This window comes from Eretmochelys imbricata, chromosome 7 (assembly GCF_965152235.1).
Source record: "Eretmochelys imbricata isolate rEreImb1 chromosome 7, rEreImb1.hap1, whole genome shotgun sequence".
In the NCBI taxonomy this organism is placed as follows: Eukaryota; Metazoa; Chordata; order Testudines; family Cheloniidae; genus Eretmochelys; species Eretmochelys imbricata.
In genome coordinates this window covers 57848307-57870399 of record NC_135578.1, presented here as the reverse complement: position 1 = coordinate 57870399, position 22093 = coordinate 57848307, and the positions used below count along the sequence as shown (strand labels likewise).

The 22093-nt window shown below is 47.5% G+C and overlaps 1 protein-coding gene across 1 annotated transcript in view; it reads left to right on the top strand.

Moving 5' to 3' along the window:
- The window catches only part of ANTXRL (ANTXR like), a 70551-nt gene that overhangs the window by 24231 nt on the left and 24227 nt on the right, over positions 1-22093 (top strand). Inside the window, exons 10-14 of the mRNA XM_077822082.1 lie at positions 10512-10610; positions 12394-12463; positions 15636-15714; positions 19316-19411; positions 21012-21050. Coding sequence (XP_077678208.1) covers positions 10512-10610; positions 12394-12463; positions 15636-15714; positions 19316-19411; positions 21012-21050 — 383 coding nt within the window. The remainder of the gene's footprint in view (positions 1-10511; positions 10611-12393; positions 12464-15635; positions 15715-19315; positions 19412-21011; positions 21051-22093) is intronic.

Below are 22093 nucleotides of genomic sequence, written 5' to 3'. Positions count from 1 at the left end.
AATATAACTGGTCAATTAACATAAGGAAATTTAATGGCAATTTTGTTTACATTTTTCCTGATCTTTTCCCAGCATACTGAAATATTGTCAAAATTTCAAAATTTGGAAAATGATGACCAGCTCTGATAATAATGACAGGTTTAGAGTAGCAGCCATGTTAGTCTGTATTCGCAAAAAGAAAAGGAGTACTTGTGGCACCTTAGAGACTAACCAATTTATTTGAGCATAAGCTTTCATGAGCTACAGCTCACTTCATCGGATGCATGTAGCTCACAAAAGCTTATGCTCAAATAAATTGGTTAGTCTCTAAGGTGCCACAAGTACTCCTTTTCTTATTACTGATAATAATGAAAATAAATAATGAAGACACCTCATATCTTGCCTTTCATCTGAAGAATGCCAAGTGCTGCTTATTTTCTGAACAAAAGACCCACTTACTGTACCAATAGATTTGCAACCTGTGTCACAATGTTCAGGAAATATTAGAGTGTTTGGCTCTATTAGAAACTGCAAGCAGTCAAAGCGATGATTTTGTAAAACACACACGGATGTTTCAGGTTTAAGGAAAGGTAATCGGAGCTTTACTGAAACAGAAATAATGAACTGCATAGACCAAGATACTTGGTGGTTTGTAAAGTGTTAGCATTTTGCATATTCGTAATGAAAGAATTGCTAGTGTGTTTGGTAAATGCAAAGTATCCCCAGGGGAGCTGGTGCTAATGACATGCCTTTCGTGTTTAGTATATTGAACATGTAACCCTTCTGGTTTGTGTTAGCAATTCATTTGCTGTGTTTTTGTCTGTTTAGAAGACTATTGCAGCAGAGTAATAATGACACCATAAGCTTGCTGTAAGGTATAATTTACAGCATGGTTATTTAGAGCTTATGCTACTGTCTTGCATTCATTTGCTTATCCATTACAAAAATGAGCACATATAAAATAGCAATGGTGCATGAAAGCTGATTCCGAGCATGTCAGACCAAAGATGTAATTTGAGGAAAATCTAGTAAATATTGCAGAGAAGAGAAATTTTTGTTCAGTCTTCATTCCCACATGTCAATTGCTGGAGGATACTGCATTACATATTTCATTTTAAAACATCCTCTGGTGTTTCCGCTATTCTTCTGAATATTCCCAAAGGAGAAAAGGTGGAGAAGATATTTGCCACAAGACGTTATCCATGAATTATTAAAAATGGAAGCTTACTGATTAAAAAAAAAATCCTAGTAGAGCTGGTCAAAAAACAGAGGAAAAACTTGGTGAAAAACCACAAAATTTCAAAGCTGTTTTCAATTAATAAGGGTTTGAAATGGACCCATTTTTTGTTTTATTTATTTGGCAAACATTTTCAATATAAATGTGTATGGAAATGGTTGTCAGATTTGTTTGTTTGCTGAAAACCTGGTTTTGTCAAATGAAAAATTTCAGTAACCATTTCAATAACATGCTTTTGTACGTTTTGATAAAACAGTTATGAAAATTTCATGAAAAATTAAAGATTTTGCAAAGTTGATAATTTTTCTTGAACAGTTCTCTCTCTTCTTCTTTTTTTTTTTTTAAAAAAAAGCCATATTTCAAGAAAAATTTTTCCCAGGTCCTCTTCCTGGTTTATTAGTTCTACAACTTTCCCCATTTTGTTGACGGAAATAGATTAAAAGATTAACTGAAATACGTATGTGACTTTCGAGGTGAGCAAAATGTTTAATTCGAGCCAAAATGTTTTTTTTTCAAATTTTTTGATTTGCTGAACATTTCTGAAAAATGTTATTTTGGGGTCAGCCCGAAACACTTTAAAATTCAATCAAAATTCAGCAAAACAATCAGTTATTTGCACAGTGCTGGTGGGTCATTTCATTGAAGCGGGGGCCACTGCTCATGGTTCTGTATGAGCTCTGTGCCTATTAATAAATATTTGGAGGATCCAAAAACCTTGATAAAGTGGCAAATCCTTACCTGCATCAATATCCCTGGACAACAATATACAGTTGTTATTTTGTTTAAATGCAGTGTAATTTATACAGTTTATTACTTCATCTTTGTTAACGTCTAACTCATATATGCACACACACACACAGAGATATAGTACAGACAGTCAGATATATAGACACACACACACACAGATATGTACATATAAATTCCTATCTCTAGATCTTTTGGAAATTTCCTTAAACCAACAGTAAAGCTTGTTTGCATTCAGCGCTGAAATATGCACATCCTGGAGCCAGCCATGCATTTTGCATGAAATTCACCAAAGTGGGGGCGTAGTGGTTAATTGGGGGGTTATTCATAATTCTTACTGACAATTTTAATCTTTATTCTATAATGCCAGATTCTGTGTTACTAAGTCAATGGGACTTTTGCTTGAATAGGGACCACAGCAGGTTTTGCCTGTTCATTATGAACAATAATTACCATTATATGGTATTTACTATTTAGCAATGATCTCAGGTTCGCTTTTGAGGTGCCAGTGGTTTAATAAATTGCTGAGGAAATGACTGCTACGTGGCGTTAGCTGAATTCTGACTAGTTCCAGTCTGGGGGCTGTATGTCTGAGATGGAGCTGGCTGGTACATCCATTTACAAATTGATCTAGCCGGGTTATGACAGCTCTCTGATGCTTAATTCTTTTTGACCCTGCAAATTTATAGTTCCTTATGTGGGGAAATGTACTTAGGTCTTTCTGTTCCCTCTGATTGAAAGTGACCAAGACATGCAGCCAGTAAACAGGCGATCAGTGTGGAATTGGAGGTGCTGGGTCTGCTGTTTGACAGCATCATTGCTTTGATTAGGCTCTCGGTACACAGATGTGATTGAAAGGTTTTGCTGGATGTGGCATCCTGCTGGCCCCGTCAACTCCCAGGTGTGGATGCAAGCAGTCAGCTCCTCATCAGAGTCAGAGAAGCGAAGCCGACAGCACAGCCATGGCGCACCAGCTTCAGCCCACCATCTCGCTGCCAGCGCTGCCCAGTTATTTCACTGCTGACCTTTTTCCCTTCGCTGTCTTGTCAAAAGCAACAATCTAGATTCTGACAGTAACTAAGAAAGAAAAGGACGCAGCCAGAGCCAGGGCCCAAAATTAAATAGAATTAGCCATTTCAACAGGCCATCATCCCGAATATATTCATGCTCCATAGCATCTGAAGGGGGGACTGCTCAATAGCAACAACACAATCCAGCCTTGACTGTTTACATTTCCATACAAGACTGTTATTGAAACTATATTGTTCCCCATGTGCTCATGTGGACAGGTTATTATGGGGGCTCTGGGCTGCTTTAGCAAGCATCTGTGCAAAGTTGCAGTGACAGTGAGAGGAAGGGCAGGACGGATAAACTGTCTTGACAAGATTAAACTCCCAGATGAGGCCGTTACTGTGAACATTTTGCATTTAGAGTCCTCTGTAGTCACAGTGATGGTGTTTTTTAAAAAGAAAAACCCACGAACATTAATAGTAATTACACCTTTGTGGCTGCTGTATTTGAAAGCCTGTTCCTTCAGCAAAGCAAACAGCTGTTTCATTTTAACGTGTTGCTTTTCTGTACGGACAAAAAAAATATCGTCTTGCCCAGATGGTGAGATCATTTTGAAGTTAGCGGCTGAAGAAACGGGTCAGAGGGCAAGACTTGGTATGCAAGGATATACATGTACAGCTGTCACTACAGCGTGCCATGCGCCGAGAGGGGAGTGTAACCCACGTTCACATTCTGGGTCAAACGCTGCTGTCAGTTACCTTGGTGTCAAGGAGCAGTCTCTGATTCTGATCAAGAGTAACTGCAGTGAAGTAAGTTGGTTTACGTCAGTGTAAACTGATGCATGATATGAATCAGGCTCGGAGTAACTTGATTATCGTCACTGGAGTTAATGCAGGTTAATACTGGGGTAACAGATAGTTAAATTTGGCCCTGTTTTAATTTATTTTAAGGAGCATTGGGTGCTGATGCAAATCATGACATAATAAACAGGCCCACTTCTGTGCGTTCAGCTCCCTGACTCAGACCATCCTTCTGCAGTAAAGCACCAAAGCACATGCTTAACTTTAGGCATGTGCTTGAGCCCCATTGTTTGAAGCACCGGTTTAAACTTCAGCATGTATTTAAGGAGGAGGTTTTCCAAAGTGCCAAAGGGATTTAGGTGCATTAGTCCCATTGGACTTCTGCATCTAAATCCTGTAGACACTCTGGAAATCCTCTCTCTAAGTGCTTTGCTGAGTGGGATGGGTTTAAGCACATGCTTAAATTGGGGCCTGAGAGTACAATTTTCAAAGGTGCCTGAGTGACTTAGGGACCTGTCCCATCGACTTTCAAAGGGATTTGGGCTCCTAAGACACTTAGACACCTTTGAAAAATTTGCCTTGAATGACTTTGCTGGGAGCAGAAAGTGAGTAATTGATGGTAGAATATGGGCTACATGCATTAATACACAGCACTGAAGCTGCTGCAGGTATTTCCCATGTGCAGCTCTGCTTTTGCGGATGGGCTGTTCACTACAGGAGCTCCTTTTTCTCTCCAAAATATCTTTCCAGCTCTTCACGTTCCCCTAAATCTTGCATTGTCTCTGTAGAACACCAGAGCAGAAAACCAGTGCCCTCTCCTAGCATGCAGTCTTAGATCATGGAGTACTGATCCACACAAACTCTTAGCAGTCACCTGAGCCACTGCCTTTGCAGATCCAGATGGAACTTGATAGTAAGCACAGGAGTACATATATGTCCGTAAGGAAGCATGTCTTTGGGCCTTAACCTTTTGGTTGCAGGGCTAACTTGCTGCCCTAGCTGAGGCTCATTTGCATCTGTAGTTCTTAAGAACTTTGTACGATACCACATTTGAAATGTATTTTATGAGACACCGGAGCCCCATTGCCACATTGCAAAGCCTTAACTGAGGACAGGAGGGTCTGATCCTGCTCTTGTTTGCACTGGGGTCACTTCATTAACTTCAGAGGAGTCACTCCTGATTTACTCCAGTGCAAGTGAGAGCAGAATCAGGATGAGGCCCCGTGAGTCTGGGCTGAATAAGGAGAATGACTTGGAGCATGTACGCTGGTTTGCAGTTGCTGAAGTAAATGTCCTAAGGAAATTGTTTAATCCATTATTAAATGTGGTAAACAAAGGTATCTTGGGCCTGATTCTGATCTCACTCAGACTGCGGTAAATCAGGTACAACTCCACTGAAGTCAGTCGGCCTGATTCTCATCTCATTTATGCTGTTCTGCCCCAGGGTGACTATTGGGTCCCATGGATTTAGCCCTGATTTATGCCAGTGTCACAGGAGAATCAGGCCCACTGATGTCAATGGAATTCTACCCTAGTGGCTATGGCGCACCCTGAGCCTGGCAGGAAGATTCCATCCTCACCCCTCACCATGACACCCCCTGGGCCACGCTTGGCTATCATGGCACGGTACCACTTCCCCCGAGGAGTGTACCCAAGAGGGGGATGAGCTAATGACGGCTTGGGGATTGGAGCTCCTGGGTCAGACTTCACCTCTGTTCGGTGCGTAGGAGTGAGTGACAAACCATGGTGTCACAATGGGAATGGTTGGAGACTCGAGGGAACGGTCTCCTCCATGTCCATTTGGCTGTGGTTGTATCCGATCCATAGGCCCTGTGCATTGCGTCCTCCCTGTCACAACTGACAGCTCCTCAGATCTCCAGCCATTGCAATTTCAGCAGGAGTGTAGACTAGTAAAAGCAGAATTCCCATCTCATCCAGGTTGATGTCCGTGCCAACCTGCTACACAGACAGGGGAGTATGGTGTGGCGCTGGGCCTTTCACTTGTTTGTTCTATGGATGAGGAGTATTTGCCATATTGGGTCTTAGCACTGGGCTGCTGCCTCTAGCAATGGCCTGTGCTGGATGCGTCAGAGGAAACCCCAAATCACCCATTTGCAACCATTGGGGAAGAACCTCAGCTGGGGTAAACCAGCATCATTCCAATTAAGTCAGTTGAACAATGCTGATTTACACCAGCTGAGGCTCTGGCTCTGAAAGAAATTGTAGCAAACTGGTGCGTTTTTTCACTATGGAAGTTGGTTGCGTTTGAGTCAGCTCAGACACTGAAGTGTCCCGGTTGGTTTCATGTCCTGGTTCATGAGCAGTTACCCTGCTGGGTTTCTCAGCACAGCAAGGGAATGTTTGGGTGCATACCACTTCAGCTAGTGTGGAGGGCAATGCCAGGGGTGGGCCACTGAAGGAGCTATGGGTTCCACAGTTAAAAGGATCGAGGGGCCCTAACACCCCATGCTAATGGCACAGGGAGTTGCACTACAATCCTGCATCCTGCTTCTTCTCTGGGAGTTGCATTGCACCCCTTGAACCTCATAGATTTTAAAGCCAGAAGATAATATAGGCCAGGGAATTTCACCCAGTGATTCCTGCCCCAAGCCCATATTCATCGAGTCATATAAGCCATATCTTGGTGGTTGAGCCAGAGCATATTTTTTTAGAAAGAAACATCATATCTTAATGTAAAAACTCCAAGTGATGGAGGAATCTTTGTTGACAAGTTTGAGATTTTAGCTCCAAAGTCAGTTTCCGTGCTCATAAGAATGGCCCTACTGGGTCAGACGAAAGGTCCATCTAGCCCAGTAATCTGTCTTCCGACAGTGGCCAATGCCAGGTGCCCCACAGGGAATGAACAGAACAGGTAATCATCAAGTGATCCATCCCCTGCAGCCCACTCCCAGCCTCTGGCAAACAGAGGCTAGGGACACCATCCCTGCTCATCTTGGCTAATAGCAGTCCCTAGTAGACCCAAACAGCAAGCAACAGGGTTACACTATTAGGTGGGTCTCTCATTCCTATTTAGAGGCCTGCTGTCCCCATAGAACTTGCATTGTTATTATAATGGGGATTAATTTTCTCTCCTTCCAAGTGCACAACAGTCTATGACAATAAGAGTTTTGTGTGCCCAGTGAGAGCAAAGTGGCCCATTGATTGTGCAGTCTGTAAGCAGCTTCCATTTCTAATGCACATACTGTGGGCCGGTCCCGTGTTCAGTCGTGCTGTCCTGTGGGTTGAAGGTTTAAACCACTGAAGTGGGGTAAACATGAAAAGAAAGACTGAAAAAATCTACCGTTCTTTTCCACTGAATTTAGGCAAGAGCACTAAGAAGTAAAGATGGCCACATGCTGCGGAACTTAGATCCAGAATTTTGGACATCCCAAGGTTGGGGAGGGTTCGGCTGGAGGTCTTGGGTCAGTGCCTTGTATATATAGGGGCCACTTGCAAGATTCAGAACTGTATGTGCAGCAGGATTACAAACATCCTCCGAGATCAGGGGAGTTCAGGCTACGGGTGGGTTAGAAAACCTGACCTCTGAGGAAAGGCTGAAAAACAACTGGTCATGTTTAGTCTTGAGAAAAGAAGACTGAGTGGGACCTGACAACAGTCTGCCAATATCTTAAGGACTTGTATAAAAGAGGACGGTGATTAATTGTTCTCCATGTCCACTGAAGGTAGGATAAGAAGCAATGGGCTTAATTTGCAGCAAGGGAGGTTTAGGTTGGATATTGCAGAAAACTTTCTAATTCTAAGGGTAGTTAAGCTCTGGAATAGGCTTCCAAGGGAGGTAGTGGAGGTAGTCCCCATCACTGGAAGTGTTGATCAAACCCCTGTCAGGAATGGTGTAGGTTTACTTGGTCCTGGCACAGTGCAGGAGGCTGGACTTGACTTCTCGAGGTCCCTTCCAGCCCTGCATTTCTATGATCCTATGACTGGGTTTAGCCCATTATAAAGACTCGGGCTGTCTGGTGATCTAGGGTTCCCATTTCAAACACGTCAAAGTCTGTGTGCCTTTCCGATCAGGCCCTGTTAGAAACAGAAGCTGTTTCTTATTCCCATGGGATCTAGTCGGGAAGTTGGAAATTTCCGCTGCCTTCGAATCCAGGTTTGCTAATGGATGAAGGCAACCCCCCTTTCAGTCCCACATGTCCCTCACCACTGGAGTGTCTGAGCATCTCCCAGTCCAGTCACTGCTATGAGGGAAATACAGTCCCCATTTTAGAGACAGAGAAGTGAGGCACTGAAGAAGCGACTTACCCAGGATCATGCCAGCAGCTTGCTGCAGAGATGGAAATGATCCCAGGCCCCTAAGGCCGAGTCCAGTGCTCTGTCCACTAGACCATCCTTCCTACCTTCTTCTCTTCTGTGCTTGCTTAGGTGACAGGTGGGGGCAATTGAGCTGAAAAGCCTGAAGAGGCATTTCCTGCCGACGGGAGCAAAACACAGTTACTTATGAAGGAAAAATATCACAGGTTTTTGTTTTTTTTTCCCCCTTCACAACAGAAGCCGCATAAGCCAGAGCAGCAGCTTTAACGTGTGCTAGCGATCTGACCAGCAGACAGTGGGGAGCATCTGATGTGGCTGGCCTTTTCCTGGGCCACCGTTTGTTTCTGCTGGGGACAGGGTGCGGGAGGGAGGGAGAGAGAGCGTGAAGGAAAATGCAGCTGCCAATCTCTTTGTAACGCCCACGAGGCGCACACAGGTTGGCCCTTGTGTGGATAGAAAGGTCATGTTTCACCAGGGTTTGTACCAAGGCAAAACTCTCCTCTCTAATCGGCATTGTGTGGGGGAGGAGTCTCCACTCTGCCATTTCTCTGGGAATGGAGCTGCTGCTGGGATAGAAGCATATTGGTGAGGAGATCTCCCATGCGGGTCTGGGAGGAGTATTGTGCCCTGAGTTGTCATGCATAGTTGCCTGGTGCCTCCCTCATTCACATGAGTGTCAACCAAAGTGGAGTCACTCGGGAGGAAATCAGGACTAGTGTGAACCGAATCAGACCCATCATGTTATCATAGCATCTTTCGTCTAGGCATACGGCAGAGCCACACTTTTAAAAGTCATAAATGCCAAACAGTTGGTCTTGGTACCTGGGGCTGGCCTGCTACAGGGTGGCCCCGGCCACTCCTTCCATAGAATCCTGGCCCTTTAAAGATCACCCTCTGGCCTCGCGGGCTGAACTCCATTGCATAGCGCTGAGATCCTGTAGAAGGACCCTCCCATCCTGGTTGTAGTGGCTCAGAAGAGCGCCACCTACTGACAAGCCAGCACCACTTCCTCTAGCACCCAAAGGGGTTGTTTTCTGGAAGGTCGCCAATTCAAATACTGACCGAGGCCAGATGCTGCTTAAAGGTCTGACAAGGCCACGGTGGCAAGGAGAGTCAGCTGCTCCTGAGGAGTGTGCTCGCTTGTCCTGTCCATGGACAGGAAAGGAAATGATACTGGGATAGGGAGACAAATAGCTGCTCAGCTTGGCTCAGCGTCAAGGCTGCATCCTGGGCAGCCAGACCTAGCAGTCAGAGCCAGAGTCCACTGTCAGCAGTCAAGAGTCAGCTGGGTCAGGCAGGAGCCAAACCAGAGATCAGAACCGCAAGTCAGAGGTCAGGAGCCTTGTCAGGTCAGGACGCCTGGAAATCAAGCTGCGGGAGCAGAAGCAGGAGGCACCAGGTACATAGTCCAGAGCAGGGTAAATCCGGGGTGTTTGGACAGCTTCCTGTTGCTGGCTTAAGTAGGGCTGACGGGCCAATTGGCTGCTAACAGGACGTAAGAGGCGGAGCCTCAAACTGGAGCTGGGCTTCATGCGTCCTGGGTCAGCAGGCTGCCAAGTGGAGGGCTGACATATGGCTACTCCTCTGGCCCCGGGTTTGAGGCCCGTGAGTCATGACAGTCAGAAAGATGAAATAAGTGAGGAGCATCCATCTCCCCTGACTCAGGAGGATCTAATGGCCCATGGCCACCTTCTGCCATGAAAAGGAAACAAGTTATATACATCCATCCACTAAATGAAATACTCAGCCCTCCTCTGCTGTGGGACAGAACTATCCTCTAGGTCTCCCCAGGCATTCTGAGTCTAATTAGCATCCACTGGCTTAGACTGTCAGTTCCTTGGAGCTTGTCTTGTACAAGGTCACTTCACACCACTCCAGCAGCACACAGGGGCCTCAGTGTAAATGGGGCTCAGGCTTTGTGTGTGCTCAGCTAATAAGGATCTGGATGCAAATCCCACATTTTGGATGAATATATTATAGGCCAGCTTCCCAGCTGGTGTAAATCAGGGTAGCTCTGTTGATGTCAATGGAGCTGTAGCAATTGACACCAACTGAGGATCTGGGTCTGTGTTTGGACTGACATATTATTTTGATCTTGAAATATTGGGGAGGAACAAACCCTGGGGAAATGAATTCGCAGGAGGCAAAACATGACACTGTTGAGAATGTTACAAGCAAATATCCCTTAGGGGACTAAAAAAAGTCCTCCACTCTTCTACAGCAATGGTCCATAAACCACTAGTTTGCACTAGCGACCCTGCAGTGCTTCGGGCTATCACTGCAGAGTAGTGTAGTCATTTATAACAGCAGGGTCAGAGTTAATCATTTGATTCAGACAGAGCAAGATTCAGCTGCTGTCATTTCCTACTTCAGATCCCAGTGGGATTAGACGGAAACGTAGTCTTTGAGAGAGGAGGGGGAAAAGGTCAGTCATTTGTCATCATTCATTCTATTTACTCTTGCAGAATCCTTTCAAGTTGTGGTCAGAGGCAACGGCTTTTATCACGCAAGAAACATCGATCAAGTTCTCTGCAGCTTCAAGATCAATGACACCATAACAATCAGTAAGTTGATGGGCTGGAGATTTTATGCCCTAAATTGCGCAAGGATCCCGACCCAGCTCCTCTGAGTCAATGCGAGTCTTTGCATGGACTTTGGTGGGCGTTCTTTAGGGCCCTAGTCCCATATTATGGGTCAAATCCCAAGATCTGGGAATCACTTAAGTCATACTCTGAAGGTAGTGCCTAGGCTTTGTGCTGGGTCTTTCATCCTCACTGCAAGAGTGGAGATGGTTTGACTTGCTGTCCACACAGATACAGCCTGTCTGGTACTGTGGGGGGAGACGTGAAATTGCCCGCCACTCTCGTGTCCATTAATAACACAGACCGATGCTGTCCTGATCCAGGGATGCTGTGCTCAGACACACGTCAGTTTCACTGGCTCAGGAGGGAGTGACCAAGTGTCCCTCTGTGAAATGAGTTTGTCTAAAGTATCATAACACAAAACCCAGCACAACTGTGCTAAATTGGGCCCCTTGTGGGCAGTCTCAGCATGCAAACTAAGGCTCGAATGGGGCAAAGAGATGCCCCTCTCCCCACCATGTCTGAGAGCTGCTCCTCTCTCAGCCCCAGATGAGTAGGGTGTGGCACGCTGGCCAAGGGACGGTGTGGGGAAACTCACACAGCTGCTGCTTCTGGGGCTCACCCTCCCCTGTGGACAGTATTTGGCCTCCAGGATTGGTATAGACTGGCACCCCATGTTAGCCCTAAAATCACACCGGGTGGGAGCTCCCCTGGGGCCGGTGGTTGGGCTTCTTTCTAGCCAAGTCTGGTTCCCCTGGGTCTCTCTCTGGCCATACACCTCAGCTGCTCCCTGTGCACCTGCAGACAGCAGTACCAAGCCACCTTTTGCAGGCTCCGCCCAGCCCAGCAAGCCCTCTTCAAGGGTATACCTGAGCCAGCTGGCGCACAGCAGACCAGGTGGCCTGTAGCCAATCATCTGTCTTCACTTGGGTTGGCTGACCTACCCTCGGTGGAGTGACACTCCCGCCCTCCAATGGGGAGCTGCAGGGAGTGCCAGATCACTCATCAGCTGCAAAGGAGGAGAGGATAGCTGCTCTCCTCTGGCCATCCTCTCACCAGTCAGTGCCGAGGGGGCAGAGCTGGCCCCATCACGGGCATGCTTTGCATGTGGAGTGGGGGCTCCAGACACAGAGCCACCAAAACATGGAACTGGTATCCTTATTCTGCTGCATCTACCATTGCACACACCCACTGGGTGGTCACTGTAGGGCGGTGGCTGGAGACTTCTCTCTGACAGCATGGGACTCCTCAGAGTGGTACTGGGCTAGAAAACAAGAGGATTTGATTTGGAGGGGGCAGTTAGATGGACTTTGCAAGCAGACAAGATGCTCAATAGAGAGACGAGGGGGGTGAGGTCACATCTTTTATTGGACCAACTTCTGCTGGTGAGAGAAACAGTCAAGAGATTGTCAGTAAAAGATGTGCCCTCACCCACTTTGTCCCTCTAATATCCTGGGACCAGCCCAACTACAACAACACAGTGTCCAGTATATACAATACTAAGCCAAACATTTAGGTGACCCATCCTGAGGGTGGCCTTTGAATGGTTTGAGCTGGGCGATGTCACAGCTGGATGTCACAGCTGTGACAAGGAATGACAGGTAAGACAGCCCCTAAAGACAAGGACCAGCTCTGAGCCATGTCCACACTGGGCCTGATCTGGCATCTGCAGTTCTCACTGACGTCAACAGCACCCCTCCGGGTTGAGCCCGTTTGGGAGACACTGCTCTTTCCGTACGTTACAGTCTGTCTTGTTTCCTTTTAGATGAAAAACCGACTATTGTTCAAGACACCTATTTGCTTTGCCCTGCACCAGTAATAGAAGACATTGGACAGTAAGTACGGCTCTGCAGCCTGGGCTGAAGGGGAGGGGGCGTTGGCGGTGGGATCAATAGGCATTTTGCCTAAAAAGGACTAAGCAAGGAAGTCAGGCCTGTGCAGCTTTTCAGAAGTTCATTGGCAGGTTCAGCGCCATCCTGATGGACCAGACCCTCCCCTGGGGCGTCAGCATGGCTCCGTTCAAGGCTGAGTACACTTCAGCGTGGGGCTCCTGCCCCCATTTGAAGTGGTGGTGGTAGGGGCTGCAGCCTGCCCCTCCGGCCTATATTCCCTAACTTGCCAGTGCACTTAGTCGTCATGATGCCTCCTTGAGGAGCTGGGCCCTGCAGTGCATCATGCAGGAGGGACAGGGATCAGACTGTGCGATGCTTCACCCAAACACATGGGCAGAGCATTGCATCTGGGTCCGCTGGTAAAAAGAGAGTCAAAACCAACATATCGGGTGTCACGGATCCACAGGGTCAGTGCTGCGGCCCCAGCTTTGGAACAGTCAGTGGGAGGAGCCCTGCAGTGTGCCAGACCCTCTAGGGGTCTCACTCTTCCCCCAGGGTAAGCCACGCAGCTTCACCGCCTCCTTAGATGGGACCTCTGGGCCTTCAGCACTCCTGCTTCACACCAGGAGCTCAGCGAGTCCCACTGGGACAGACCCCTGAGGAAGACTTGTGCAGTCTTAAGGAGCAACGCACCTCCTCTGCTAGCACCTGCAGGGACATATCCAGCGTTGTTACACTGCCGGGTTTATTAGTTGGCTGGAATGCACATAGGAAGGCCTTGGTTAGCACAGAGGAATGAAGGTCAAAGCACAGTCCAGAGTCCAGCCAAGCTGCAGTGAACCCCACTGTTCAAGCTGTCTCCCCGTCTGTCTGACATGTGTGCTCCCGGAGCCAACGCTTAATGTCCACCTCATCCCCTGCTCCCCCCAGTCCTTTCTTCCTGACCTGAGGAGAGGCGGCTCAGGCCTCCCTGCTGAGAGGTGGGGCAGTCCATATCTCTCTGGGCCATTGGTTGCTAGGTGTCCATGTCTGGGCAATTGGCTTTTCCATTGTCTTCTCAAGAGCTCCATTGATATGGGACGTGAGGCCCCAGACAGCTAGGCCCTATTCCTGCCTATGTCTTAGCCTGATATGAGAGCAAACATGCCCTTTTCACCCACTAGGTAACAATGCCGCATATAGGGGAAACTGAGACACACATATTCTTCATACAAATATTTCAAAAAAATTCCCGCTTCGTCACATTGGGTTTGAAAGTTACGGCTTCCACATCAACCCTACCATAATCGGTTGCGCCACATTTCCATCACCACACACAACTTCCCGCTGTTCATGGGCATGCGGAATAGTATGGATGCATGAGGGGGCTGAATTTCTGGGCATCCTTCTGCTCTCATGTACATTGGTGTAAATCAGGAGTAATGAATCAAGTCTTGCACTAGTGTGGAATCTGTGCCGTGGGGCATAGAATAGTTGCATTCAGGAGCTTGGATCAGTGCCTCGTAGTGAGTTTCACCAGGGCAAAGAGTGGGTGTGAAATGCAGCCGTTCTTACCTGGTGGCATGTTACATCCACTCTGCTTAGGCAGAAAGGACTACACAGGGTGCAGGGCAAGGGGGGGATTGAGCCCTTTGATCCTTTTTGTGCATTGTAAATAAAATCCCTACAAATTCACACCAGCCTAACTGAGGACAGAATCTGGCCCTCTGACTACAATGGCAAACGGCCACATTCTCCTCCATGCAATGCGATTGATGGTAGTGGTGCTGTACCAAGAGATGTGAGTTCCAAGTCATCTGAGCAGGATGCAAAGCTGCAGATCTCAGAGGTTCGCTTTGTAGGGACCTGTACAGACTTTTCCTTCAGCTTTTCTTTGGGTTGGTTCAAAAGAAATCCGAAAGCAGAAAACTCCCAAGTATTATTTGGTTTGACTCTGCAACTGCAAATTACACAAGGTACCACGGGAACCACGTAAATTTGTCCATGTCTGTGAACCTTTTAGCGCATTCTGGCCTAGGCTTCAAATTTGCAGCAAAGCTGGCGCTAGGCAAACTTTATGTGGTTTCAGGTTTCATCTCCCGGAGCTCTAGTCAGGTATTTCGTCTGTCTTCCTGCTTCATGGGAGGTTCAATTTAATTCTCCCTAAACAATCTCTGGTAGCCGAGAGACTAGTCTGTGTAAACAAGACTACTGAGCAGAGAAGGAGGAATTGCTTTAAGTGTTGAGTATGTGCTCCATCAATTTTGAATATCGGCAATTCTGAATGTCAACTGAATGTATGTGATGTCCCCTCCTCCCTGCATTTTGCATCTAACTCTAGAGTGGATTGAGATTGTATTGAATTTCAAGCAAATTTCAAATTTTGACACCCCTCTCCCCCAAAAAAGAGGGGGGATGGATTTCAAGTGTCTTTATTTATGAATCAAATTTAGTTTCCTGTGTTTGGATCTTCTCTGCTCTCGCCAATGATGGTGACTCCTCCACCCACCTCAGCAACTTCTTTCGTGACCCAACCCCCTGTTAAAGTTAAAGGGTTGAGTTGTGCCCCATTTTATCCCCCTGCAATCCCATTGGGTGCTCAGATACTATAGTGGGGGTGGGTAGATAAGTATTTAGATAGCTAGGTGGGGTTTAAGCCAGAGCAGAATTAGACTCTTAGGGACAGGTGCTAAACTGGTGTACGCCAATGACAATGTACACCAGCTGAGAACATGCCGTCTAACCTAAGGCTAGATTCTGCTCACAGCTACCCTGGCGTAAATCCAGAGGAGGTCTGTTAATTTCAGTGGCGATGCTCAGGGTTCATCCCTGTGAAAAGGAAAGCCCAGTGTGACCCCACAGTATTCCCTGCTGCAGCTTAAACCTGTAGCTTCCTGTTTTAGCACAGGTCGTATTGCAAATATCTGAGCCGTAGCATTCTAAGTCACTGAACTAGTGCCCTGTACCCCCAGGGAGAATGGAGTCTATTAATAAAGAACATATGCCCCAACTCAATTTAGCCAACGTAACAACGTTGGCTTTTGGGCAAGCGAACAGTCAGATGCAGGTGAGCACCTGCAGTCACATAACTGCATTGACCAGGCAGGACATGTGTTCAGGAGCCAATGGCCAGGAAGAAGGGGAATAGTGGGTATAAAGATGACACTAAAAATAAATGTATCTGTTTGTGCTTTAGGGTGGTTTTCCTCCAAGTCAGCATGAACAACGGGCTAACATTCATCTCCAGCTCTGTCAGCATCACCAGCACACAGTGTGTAAGTATGGGATGGAGCCACCTTGAGAAGAAAGGGTTGCTCTCCGGGGAAGGCCTCTTCTCCGTCGCGATTGCAGAGCCGATCCCAGCAGCACACTAAAAAGCAGCGAGGGCTGGCTGAGAGCAGTTCATGAGTGATTGCAACCCATGCATGGATCGCGACTGATTCATAAGTGCAAGAATATCCTCCCAGGAAAGAGAGAGAACTGCCGGTCTCAGACTGGGTCTGGGAGGGACCCATGGACCCCCCAGAGGAAGCCAACCCCCCAGAAAGTATTGGCAGTCTACCAGTATTCTTCTTCTGTTCCCCTGTCTCATTTCCATTCATTAGGGGGTGGTGTTTGCCACTGGAATGGGGTGAGGGTTGGCCTTCCTGGCATGGGGAGGACCATAAAGGGACAGTAGCCCCAAGTGCTGGGATGAGCTTTTCCTGGAGGGGTTGTTCTGTCACCCAGCCAAGGGAGAGCTTTCTGTGCCGCTGATACTGATGGGAGACGGGGAGAAAAAGGACTGGGCTATGCGGCGGCTCCGTGGCTGGCATCTGTCTGCCATGGGGGAGCAGGACAGGAGTCAAGAGCCCCAGATGACCTTTTAGGGAAGATTAACTTTAGAAGCAATCAAATAATCCAAGCTAAGAAGCCAACTATGATGAGTGATCTGCTCACTGCACCTCACGGGAGAGAATAGCCTACATCCCCAGCTGGCATAAATCAGCAGAGAGGCAGTGGACGTACATCAGTTTACAGTAGCTGAGGATCTGTACCCATGAGTTGAAGTGACAGGAGGTTTGCCATAATAGCTGGATACCAAGCATTTCACACCCAGGTCATGGGTGTCAAGGTGAGCTTAGTTCTGGTCAGTGTCCGTGCCGCCTGAAGGCTATTGGAAGGGGTTGATGGTCTCAGGCTATGTCACAAAGCTGTCATAGAATCATAGAATATCAGGGTTGGAAGGGACCTCAGGAGGTCATCTAGTCCAACCCCCTGCTCAAAGCAGGACCAATCCCCAATTTTTGGCCCAGATCCCAAATGGCCCCCTCAAGGATTGAACTCAGAACCCTGGGTTTAGCAGGCCAATGCTCAAACCACTGAGCTATCCCTCCCCCTTAAATCCTAAATCCACAGAACAAGCGTGACTAGTTAAGCAGTGGTAAGATCATAGACTATCAGGGTTGGAAGGGACCTCAGGAGGTCATCCTAGTCCAAACCCCTGCTCAAAGCAGGACCGATCCCCAATTTTTGGCCCAGATCCCTAAATGGCCCCCTCAAGGATTGAACTCACAACCCTGGGTTTAGCAGGCCAATGCTCAAACCACCGAGCTATCCCTCCCCCCAGAATACCATCATACCATCACACATGGTATTCCTTCATTGGGCCCCTTTGTGGCAGCGTCAGCGAAGAGGCCATGGAAGGAATGGGTCCCCAAATCCACATGGCTGAGGTGTCTGACTTTTTCAGCTACCACGCTGGGAAATTTAATCCCAGAGCTGTGGGAAAGTCACAGGGTTTAGTCACTTGGAATTGAGCAGGGATATTTTTGCTGTTTCACCTGGTTTCAAAACCCCCTCCAAACTTGGCAAGAATTGCAATGAGATAGGGATTTGACACCCGGACAGCAGGCATTTTACACCCACGTCCCCTTCAAAGCCATCCCAGGCTGCTGCAGCAAAAGCTTTTGCAATGATAGGCCCGGTTTTGGGTCAGTAACGGACCGTGAATTTTAACTCGCTGTGTATTTGGTTACCGGTGCTTCACACGCTTCTAATGGAGATTGAACTCTTAGCTCTAGCGGGGGTCCCTGCAGGTCAGAGCTCAGCCAGGCTGCTGGGGAAGGCATGCATTGCCATTGCCTCGGGGTAAACAGAGGACTGCAATCTCCAAGGCTGTCAATCTGGCACTTTTCACCAGCCCTTCAAGTCACTTGTAGCTTCAAAACAAGCAAGAACAGGGGCCCGATTCTCAGCTGATGTGCAGCAGCCTAGCTCCATTGAAATCAGATCGCACCGCTGAGGGTCTGGCCCACTCTCTGCAAATATGTTTTCAGGCTTGTGCGGAATCTCATGCATTCAGGTCTTTCTTTATCGTTTTAGAGGATCCTTCCGTTTCCTTTCTCTCCTGTTTCCTTTGCTGTGAACAGCAGCAAGCTGGCCTCCTCGGCCCTCATTCTCAGACGGTTCCTCTGTCCTTTTCTGTACAGTAAGTGTCTTTTCTTCCCCTTCCTCTTGAGGTTTCCTCTCTGGCCCCTCCACCAACCTATTTCCAGTCTTATCTTACCGATTTCCTAACCATCTTATCTGATTGGCTCCTAGCCCCTCCTCCATTTCACTCCCAGGTTTTGCATCTTTTCAGCTGGCTGGCCCTGTTACCTTTGTGACACTGAGATCATCCAACACAAACTTTGACATGATATAACTGACTTTGAGAAGGTTTCCATTAGCATGGATAATAGGATCATGAGGGCAGCTGGGCTAAAGTTTTACTGCTAGCTCTTACCATCACCAGCTGGCCTGATGCAGCCCCGGGAAACTACAGATCCCATCATGCAACATTCCACCTTGTAGCAAGGGTTGCTTTTTGTAGAAAAGGCTCTTTGTTCCTTGAAGAGGTTGTGTTGGGCTGCAGGCTGTGCACAGGGGCCTGTGTGGTGTCACTTAGGGTGAGTGTTTTATTACAGAAAATCTGCAGAGGGATACAGCTAGTGATTGGTTTCGCAAGACTTTCCAGATTAACTCACGAAGACCAGGATTTTCAGAAGGGCTCAGAACTCACATCCAAAGAGCTCGGCTCGGATATAGCCACCAAACCAGCGGCTGTTTTTTCAGAAGAGCTCCGTGGCTTTGGGTGCATGTCTGCTTTGAAAATCTGGTCACAAGTTTCACAGTGAGAGCCTCTGGGTGTTGGGTGCTTTTCAAATTGTAGCCCCAGTTATGGGTGCTGAGCACTTGACAATGTGGCATTAAATGCCAACCAGGCTAGAACATTGTCTACAGCAGGAAGCAGTTTGAATACAAGAGGCAAGAACTTAAAGTCTTTGTTCCAAAGATTGGCATAGTATGGATGTCAGACATGTCACCTGCACCTAATTTATTGCCCCATGAATGAGAGTATTGTAGCAAAATGGCCCATTAGCACAGTTAAGGGATCGGAAGATACAGTCAGTCATGGCTTGCTGCATGCCTGAGTATCCATAGCAAGATCCTGCAGTCAGAAATCAGGCAAAACGCCCCACCACAAACACTGGGGAATGTTGTCTTCAGGATCACATCCTTAGGTTCCAATTCAGCAAAGCACTTACCCACGTGCTCAAATGCCATTGAAGCCAAAGAGACACAAGCATGTGCATAAATGCCCTTGCTGAACAGGGATGCGATCCTGTATCAGGGCTTGAAATATTAACTCTTGTCCCTGAGCGTAGAATCCAGTCCCAATGACAATAAAGATAAATTCTCTATTCTTTGTATAATCTGATTAAAACCTGTAGTGAAGCAAACCAGCTCCTTTTCTCCCGGTCTAACAGCGCAGCCTTCGGGTCTCCTGCCGGTGTTAGCCTGCCAAGCTTGTGCCATATTAAGGTAACCTGGAAACAACTGTCTTGTTTGCAGCTCAGTGGGACGATCCTTTTCATCGCACTCTTAATTCTGTTCCTGTTGCTGGCCTTGGCGCTGCTTTGGTGGTTCTGGCCTCTGTGCTGCACGGTGGTGAGTATGGCCTTTGATCTTTGTGGCTTAGTTTCCTCTGCTGTCTGCCGGAAGCTGGAGTTAAAAGCCTGGAGAGATGTTCAATAGACAACGAGAGGAGCAGACACGAATCTTCATCTTAGGATATAAACTGATCTATCTGTATGGCCCTGATTCAGCAAAGCACGTAAACCTGTGCCTTCTCCCATTGACTCCAATGGGACTCACGGACACGTGGAAAGTTAAGCAGGTGATGAAGAGCTTTGCTGAATCCGAAGTGAGGCAGCAGGGTCGGTTTGTTAGAGTACAGGACTAGGAACCGGAAGATGTGAATTGCATCTGCAGCTCTGCCACCAAGCTGCAGGGTGACGTGGGCAAGTCGCTTCCTCTCTCCGTGCCTCCATTTCCCACCTGCACGGAATGGGGTTAAAGATACTGGTTTTCTTTGTAGAGTGCTGTGAGATCTAGGGATGGAAAGCGCTAGCTGTGATGAGGATGCGTGTGTGTATGCTCTTACTTTCATTGGAAATGCATTTCATATGATTGACATTTCAACTCATGGGTTAATGTTTCACCGTAGTGTTGGACTCAAATGACCCGTACAGGTTAAGGGAAAGTTTGAACTCACAAAATCTGAGCCTATGTTATGGGCGATTCAATCTGGTGTATAAGCATTGGTGACTCATCTACTCCAGTTTCACCCCAGTGCCACTGCACTGGCTTCAGTGCCATTATTCCTGACCGCTGGCCCGGGGGAAGCGAGAAGCAAGTCAGGCCCAGTAACGTGCCAGTCTAGATGGACAGGGCTGGCTGGTGGTAGCTCAGTTCATCAGCAGGCAGGAGAATCCCTGCAATCCCATCTCTGCCAGCTGTCGGAGATCACACATACCACACTGCATGCCAGCCATTGTCCCAAAGGAAAGGTGCCAGCCATCCTGTTCTGCCAGCTGTCTCCTGCCCGCTGATCCATTCAGTGGCACGAAAGGTCACTGTCCAGGGAGCCAGCGCAGCCTGCTGAATGCTGTGGCATCGCTGCTGGGAGAGAGAGGGCGACCCTCGATCCAAAAATGGGCACGCACCTAAAATTAGGCTTGGCAGAATTCAGGTTTTATTTTTATCACGACAATGGATATCGATGTTTATTTTTAAGCTTTTATTTTTATCATTTTAGCTTTTCACCCTTGCAGGGAACTTTTCACAGTTGGGGGGCAGACAATGGTGTGGGGGGAGGCAAACAATGGGCAGGGGCCGGACAATAACCCGTTAATGACAGTTCACATTGAGATTCAAATCGTTAAAGCTTTATAACCGCTAAAGCACAACTTGTCAACATCACAAGTCAAAATATACAAAGTAAATATCCTAAAATCAAACTCTTCGGCAGCATTGTTCTCACTTTGTCTATCTGTACATTTCAATGATTATCAATGGAAATATTTTTTCACCGGTTTGTGTGCGCGCAGTGAAACCGACGTTTACTAATAAAATTCAATCCTTCTGCGCCGACCTGTAATGTGAGCCTAGGGGAAAGAGAAGGACCGAGTCCAGGGGGACAGAGGCAGTGACAGGGATATAAGGTGTACCTTTAACTCTGATTCTTTCCATTGCCTGTATGTCGTAGGTCATCAAGGAGCCTCCGCCACCACCGCCCCCAGAGCCTGTAAGTATTTTATTTTTCAAACCATAATACTACTGTCTGCAGCCACTGCAATGTAACACATTGCCTAGGAACTTGGTGGGATTCATAATGTCAACTCTGAGGCTGTGAGAGAATGTCTCCTGGGATAGGGTTAGCCGTGCCTTCAGGTCCATATATATGCACACAGATGCTCTTCATCCATGGAAAAATACCTGCATAACCCCCAGCGAGATGCCTACAGAATCACTTTTTTGGTCAGACCGATATTTTGGTCCATGCTGCTGAGCATCACGCACGAATGAAAAACCATATTCCCAGACGCTGTGCTCAGTGCTGCAGCCTGGCTCAGGCAAAATTGCCATTGTTCTCAACGGGAATTTAACCTGAGGAAGGAGTAAAGGTTAGAGTCCATCATCAGGTACAAGGCAGTGTGGAGGCTGTTGTCTAGAGGATAGGTCACTGGGCCAGGACTCGGGAGACCTAGAGATTGTGTGCCTGGTTCTGCTACTGATGTCACTTCCTCTCTCACCCTTTGTGTGTTTCGATTGGAAGCTCTTTAGTGCAGGGTTGTGCCTCGGTGTGTGCACAATGGGACCCTGATCTCAGGTGAGGGGGAGCGTCCTGCCTGTTTCCACTCCTTACATGCACACACAGTTAATCCGTGGCAAAAATAACTGCCTAACCCACACAAGCAGGCTGCAGTTGGCTGCTAACTTGCTGTAACTTGGCATCCATCTGAGGAGGGAACCACAGCTGCCATTTTGAAGTTGCCAAAGGCCACCAGTACTGTCTTTGGGAGCCTGTGATTTATCCCGAGCAGCAACTCTGTGGCAATTTAACATGAAGCCTGGGGGTGGGGGAGGAGGTTCTGTGGAGAGACGTTGCTGAGCCCTTCTCTGTGTCATATGCATTCTGTGCACCAGCAGGTGTGGGGATCAGACCTTCAGCTGGTAGAAATTGGCCCAGCTCCACTGAAATCAGTTCAATGCTCCGCAGGTGGAGTAAATTGAATTGGAGGCAATGAAGCTCCACTAATGTACCTCAGCTGAGGACCCTGCAACATG